The sequence below is a fragment of the Myotis lucifugus genome, unplaced genomic scaffold (genome assembly GCF_000147115.1).
Source record: "Myotis lucifugus unplaced genomic scaffold, Myoluc2.0 scaffold_793, whole genome shotgun sequence".
Taxonomy (NCBI): domain Eukaryota; kingdom Metazoa; phylum Chordata; class Mammalia; order Chiroptera; family Vespertilionidae; genus Myotis; species Myotis lucifugus.
The window spans coordinates 1359-8149 of record NW_005871841.1 but is presented as its reverse complement, the minus strand read 5'-3'; the positions used below and the strand labels follow the sequence as shown (position 1 = coordinate 8149).

At 52.6% G+C, this 6791-nt stretch overlaps 1 protein-coding gene across 1 annotated transcript; it reads right to left on the bottom strand.

Annotated features, from left to right (window-relative positions):
• Positions 1-1525: 1525 nt before the first annotated feature.
• LOC102441090 (40S ribosomal protein S9-like) lies at positions 1526-5652 on the bottom strand. Its single transcript, XM_014448293.1, is given in 6 exon segments — positions 1526-1775; positions 2818-3004; positions 4800-4859; positions 4862-4921; positions 5187-5302; positions 5569-5652. Coding segments are annotated over 5 exon segments (582 nt in total). The 5' UTR covers positions 5284-5302; positions 5569-5652; the 3' UTR covers positions 1526-1597.
• Between the last annotated feature and the right edge of the window lie 1139 nt (positions 5653-6791).

Genomic DNA, 6791 nt, shown 5'->3' with positions numbered 1-6791 from the left:
GGGGGGGGTAGCGCCCACTTTGGGAATCACTGCTCTACATGCAAATGACTCCAGCTTTCAGAACTTCCTGGTTTTTTATTCAGAATGCTCATCTTTAAACTTAAAATGATTTCCACCCTAGCTAATTTGGCTGTGGCTAGAACGTCAGCCTACAGCAGTGATGGCGAACCTTGACACGCCTATCAGAGGTGACATGCAAACTCATTTTTTTGGTTGATTTTTCTTTGTTAAATAGCATTTAAATATCTATATATAAAAAAGACTAATATGCTGTGTCCCTCCCACTGTCTGACTGGTTGCTATGATGCACACTGACCACCAGGGGGTACTCACTGCAGTTGCCAAGCTGCAGTGACTTGGCAGCTGCAGTTATCGGGTGACGCACCCCAAAACCAGAGAGAGAGCCCAATTCTCGCAGGGCCTCGCGATTCCCCCTTTGGCCATGGGTTACGTTGTTGCTGGGGCACCATCAGCCCAGAATCTGGTTCACTGCACACTTGTGTTCCACACCCTGGAGGAAAGCAACTTTGCAGAGTGCCCTCTCTTACTCTGGGACCCCTCGGGGGATGTTGGAGAGCTGGTTCTGGCCTGATCTCTGCAGGCCAGCCCAAGGGACCCCACCTAAGGGACCCCCGCTCACTCCACAGATGCCCGGGAGGGAACTTGGGAGGTTGGTTTCAGGGAATGTCCCACCTGTCTCACCCAGTCCCGCCCCGCCAGCCACCTTCTAATTAATTCCTGTTCAATGTGCACAAATCTGTATAAAATATCAAAAATGTCTTTGTTCTACTATGGTTGCAAATATCAAAAAAATTTCTATGTAACACGGCACCAGAGTTAGGTTAGGGTTCTTCAAAATGCTGACATGCTGAGCTCAACAGGTTAATGTCACTGGCCTACAGACCAAAGGGTCCGGTGTGATTCCGGTCAAGGACATATACCTGGCTGGGGCTTGTGCAGGAGGCAACCAATTTTTGTTTGTTCTTCCCTCTCTCCCTAAATAGCAAATTGAAAAATACCCTCAGGCAAGGATTAACAAAAAATTTGCTTGCCAATAGTTATCAAGTTTTGATTCAAAGAACCTTCCCGTTATAGCCTTGGTCTCCCTGTTGTGTGAATGTTTTGTCCACTAGCACAGGCCCTACCTTAGGACAAGGACTGGCACCTACAGGCTGTCACAAGTACCCACAGTGGTGGCTTCAGCAGCAGCACATACTAACAGTGAACAGACAGCTCAGCATGGCTCCTCGCGAGGATGACGTGCAGATTCATGAAGCATCCCCAATTTTTTGATTAACAGCAACTAGACTTTAGGGGGTGATAACTTCGCAGTGTATATGGATGTTTGTTTTACACCAGAAATAAAAGCCCACACGGATGTGACCAAACCAGGTTAGCCAGGCCCCCTGTGCAGAAAGTTTGACAGGTGTGAACTAGCTCTAAGTAACCTGGTGAAGAACCCAGGCCACACTTTTCCCAGCTACAGACTATGTTCGGAGCAGGGAGAGAAAGAGATCACCATAGAGACCAGTTCAAAGTGTTTTATTATCTGAATGGAAAACTAGACACTCCGCCAGTCCAGGGGGGATGAGGGGACCTAATCCTCCTCCTCGTCATCACCGGCTCCAGCCCCGCCCTGGCCCTTCTTGGCGTTCTTCCTCTTCACGCGGCCTGGGCGGCCACCCCCGTATGGAGACCGGAGGGAGAAGTCGATGTGCTTCTGAGAGTCCAGACGGACAATGAAGGACGGGATGTTCACCACCTGCTTGCGGACCCTGGAGGGGGGATGGCAGGTCAAGGGGGAGTAGGACCCCACACTGGACAAGACACCAGTCTCCTCACTTGTGCCTCAAGCTGACAGGTTTGGCATTTATAGCTGCGCTCACACAGCTAAGCTGGCCGGACTTCCTGACCCTATGGCCTCCGGGTCCATCTAATCTAACCCGTACAGATACTGTGAGATGAGCTTCTCTCATTTCACACAACAGGGAGATTCAGAGGTAACCACACAAGGCCACAAAGCCAATGAGGTGAGGTGGCAGTGTATAAATCCGAGATCTGACCTTCCAATATTCTGAATTGTGCCAGACACGGAGCTTCGTTTTCCTGCAGTTTCACTGCCCTGGAAGCAGCAGCCGGAGGCTGGGCTCTATGAAGTCATTTCCAACAAGAAATGTGACTGAGGCTCTTGCCCGTGGGTCGTCGCAGGCCCACAGGGCTAGGGAAGGGCTTAGGCAGCAATTCCATAAAGCAGCATCCTGGCCACTTACTGCATAGCTCCCCCCGAGTGGTGCCAATTTATAGAAAGGGCAAGACCCGCTGCCCTGTCTTCACTGCACCAGCCACCACCCTGAGCCAGCATCTGCGCCGCACCAGACCCTGGACTGTGGTCCATTAGCCAAGTTAACACCCACAGTGCAAGAATCCAAGAGGATCAGGGTCTGGAATAACTTCACGAGTGGGTCCAGGATCCAGCTGAGCCCACCCAAGCAAACTGAGGCCCAATGACTTCTCTCTCAACTGGGGGCACCAGAGCTGTTACCTGTCCAGCTGCCTGCATGCCTGGCAGAGGCCTTCGCAAGGTGTACGGCTCAAGCCGCAGTGACCCTTGCGCTGGGCTATGGGGGGGTGAGGCGGCCCCCAGCTCCCCACAAGCTGTTTGTAGGGGTCACTCTGTACCCTCAAGGTGAGCTCACACCTTTGTCACCTCCGAGGGCTGCACAGGAGACAGGGACAGCAGGCTTAGTGAGAGCAACCTTCAGAAGGGGTGGGGGTGGCGGGGGCTGAGGGATTCAGGGAGCCTGGCATAGGTGGTACCTGATGTGACGCTGGCGGATCAGCACACGGGCATGGTGGATGGACTTGGCCAAGCCCAGCTTGAAGACCTGGGTCTGCAGGCGCCTCTCCAAGAAATCCTCGATCTTCAGGCCCAGGATGTAATCCAGCTTCATCTTGCCCTCGTCCAGCACCCCAATTCGGACCAGGCGCCGCAGCAGGGCATTGCCTGGTGAGGGGGAGGAAGCATGAGCTACGGTTCTGGCTGAGCTCACACTTGATGGGTGCAAGTCCTCCACCCTATGCTGACCGTGCTGGTGGGACATCAGCGCACGTACGAGCTAATTCTGACATAGGAGTCAACATACCAGCCACCATGTGACTGGTGTGACCCTCACACAACCCTAAGGCAGGTTCCTATGGCTACATCCATCTCACCAGCAAGGGCATGTGACCACATACAGCTATGTCCTCATCTGGAAGAGGAGAACCTTCCTCAGAGTTGTCAGGAAGGAAAATGACAACCCACTAAAAGGGCTCAGCATTCACCTGCAAGACTAAGGGCTGCTGTTATCAAACTATGACTCCCGGGACAAAGCCTGGGCATAAGCTAATATCCTGGAGTTAAGAAAGCCCTACCAGCTTCACAGCACAGGCTATAGCTAATGAGCACCTTAACACGGAGATAAAAGCCCAAAACTTTCGTCCTTGGAAAGGTTTAGCTTCACTTCTCCCCCTCCCTTTCCTGTGGCTAAATGGCTTCATTTAGTAGAAAGCGAAGGTGCTGACTTCCCCTTGCAATTTCCATTTCTACCCTGGAAAACCACAATCCTTGGACACCTACAGATCACCTGTCATCTCTGCCACATGACTGTCATCTAACTACAGCCTTGAGCAAGTTTCACTGTGACTAGCTCTGAGTCCTGAGACCAGAACCAGCAGTGGCCTGCTCCTTACAACCTCTGGGATTCAGCCTCACCCAATACCAGTGTCACTGGGAAAAGGAATTCTGAATTTTCATGAGATTGTCAAAGGGAGGCCTCTCACTATTTGTTCTTACAGATATCGGTAGTCACCCTTATGAGGTGCTGTGCAGGTTAAAGAACACATATGAAGATCTTAGAAAAAAGTACTTAGCCAATCCTTATAAAACATCAGCTATTTTGTTATTATTGCCACCTTACAATCTAAGACGTACTATTAAAATTTGAGTGTGATCGTGTCCATCTTCCACTAACTTCCCATCTCAAAGCAGAAAATTAAGACCCTAAGCAAGAGTCTAAATGTCTTCCCTGTGACATCCACAAGTCCTCTCCTGCTCAGGCCTTTGCTAAATGTCACCTGAATGCCCCTGACCGCCTCATTTAAGCAGGCAAATGTACACAGCCAAGTCCCCCTCCCTGCAGTCACCATCAGAAATTTCACTGTCTATCCCCACCAGAACCATGTCACATTACACATATACCGCTATGGCCAGGTGCCCCAGCTTGGCGGGCATTATTAATTTTGGTCAACAGTAAATTAACCCTTTAATCTTTAACTTTTAATAAGATTTTGATAAAAAATCTAAAATATTTAGATAATAAAAGAAGACTTAGAACTGGACACCATTTCGAAGCTTTAGGGCTACAAAATCTGAGTAAGCTTCATAAAAATGCCAAAGGTCAATTTTAGAACTACAAACATCCGGCATCATATCTGCACTTAGGTGCCATCTGTCAATAAAGAGTGAACTACTAGCATCTAATAGCGACACTGTAGGAGGAGCGGGATAGCACTCCCGGCACTTTTGGGGAAAGACAGGGGGAGCGCAATCGCGCTCCCTGGCACTCAAAGGGTTAAGCTCCACTCAGTAAAACAAAGTCACTCATAAGGGGCAGTGTAGGGACTTGTTCCCAAAGCCACTTCTCCACCCCCCTCCCCCCACATTCCCATTAAACGCCAAGGATCCACTGGACAGGCACGCCTAGAAGAACCGCAGTGGCCCCGCACCTCATGGCTGTCCTGTGGGCTCCCACACACACCTTCAAACAAACGCCGCTGGTCTTTCTCGTCCAGCGTCAGCAGCTCCCGGGCAGCCTTGGGATCTTGGCCAGGGTGAATTTGACCCTCCAGACCTCACGTTTGTTTCGGAGCCCATACTCTCCTGCAAAAAAAAAAAAAGGGGGGGGGGGGGCGATGGAGGGGGAGTTAAGGAGCTAACAGGCTGTCCCCACGGACTAGTGCCAAAGCTGGATTGGTGGCTCCGGGGTGCACAAAAACCTTCCCCAACCACTAAAAGTTCTGAACTTGGGGGAGAGGGAAGAGGACACACCGCGGAGAACTAGAACAGACCGAGCACGTGGCCGGCCTCACCCACGCGTTCGCCTCCCCTCGACCCCGGAAGCCGAAACCCTGCCTTGGCCCCTCACCGATCAGCTTCAGCTCTTGGTCGAGGCGAGACTTCTCGAAGGGTCTCCGCGGGGTCACATAGGTCTTGCGACAAACCCAACTCCGGGCCACGGGCATGTTGGCGGCGCTGCTCCGCCTGCGCAGGAGAGAAACGCGGTGGTGAGGAACGCGGTTGGCGCCTGCGCGGTCCCACGACTACGCTAGAATCCCGTGGCGGCCAGAGATCTCGCGAGAACGTCCCCAAAACTTCCAGAACCGCCTTCACTCCACAAACGTGTAGCCGTCCTGTCCAGCCATCCTCATCTCACCGGCCGCCCCAACCTCTTCACTGTTTTTATCCGAGTTTAAGAGGCCCACGCGGCCTTACAACCCACACCAGAACCAGGAAGCACAGCAACCCACCTAACCCAAGCGCGGACCCGGCTGAGAAAGAGGAGCGCACGCGCCCCGGCAGCGCTTTTATAGCAACGCCGCCGTCGCGTGACGTCATCGCGCACGACGCCCGCCTGCACCAATCAGAAGGGGCGTTGGCGGGCGGCCCCTCTGTGGAGACGAGAGGCGGGGCCAGAGCGGCTTTAATAAAAGGGGGCCCGTGGCTCTCGGCCTGACAGGGACTCGGGGCACCGACGCCTCCGGAAGTGGGGACCCTCTTCCGCCCCGCGGTGGTTCCCTAAATCCCGCCTGCTGGCCTCCGAGTCGGTGTAATGCTGGAGGCGTTACCGCCACCCTTTCTAGACCTCAGACGGCTCCCTCTCGGGGGGCTCACAGCTTCTTCCAGAAGCTTCTCCGTGGATTCGGTGAACAATGAAGTCGTTCTTTCCTCAGAACAACGTCACCCCGAAGCCAGCGGCTCCGGCTGCCTCGGGACGGCCGCCCTCCCTCCGCGGGCGCCAGGATTTGCTCCGCACGGTGACAACCGGGAATGCACAGCCCCTCTGCTCACGGAGCTTCGAGTCTCAGGGGAACGGAAAAAAAAATAGCAAATTGAAGGAAGTAAATCCCTTCGGAGCGGGAACCATGAAGAAAATATAAAAATTACTAATAATGACTGAGGGGAAATGGTACTTCCCATAGGATGGTTCCGGCGGACTCTGAGGAGGGGGCGTTCTTTTTTTGTTTTTTTAAACGTAAGACCCAAGGATAAAAAAGCTTCGTGCCTATTTTTTTTTCCTTCTAATTTTCTGTGGATTTTTAGAAATGAACGAAGACAGATACATCGACTTGCATGCTCTCACTGGTTGATTCCGCCTGTGCCCCGGGCGGGGATGGGACCGGCAGCCCTGGCGCTTCAGGACGATGCTCCAAGCAACTGAACCACCCCGGCCAGGGCGGCTGGTGCCTCTTTCCCTAAGTCAGCAGTTTTGGGTTTTTTAAATTTTTTTAGTCCTCACCTGGGAATATATTTTCCGTTGATTTTTTAGAGAGAGGGAAAGACAGAAACATCAATGTGTGAGAAACACATCATTGGTTGCCTCCTGCACCAGCCAGGACTAGGGCCCCGACCAGGGAGGAGCCTGCAACCTAAATACATGCCCTTGACTGGAATAGGAATCGAACCCAGGACCCCGTGGTCCACAGGCCGAAGCTCTATCCACTGAGCCAAACAGGCTAGGGCAGCAGTTTCT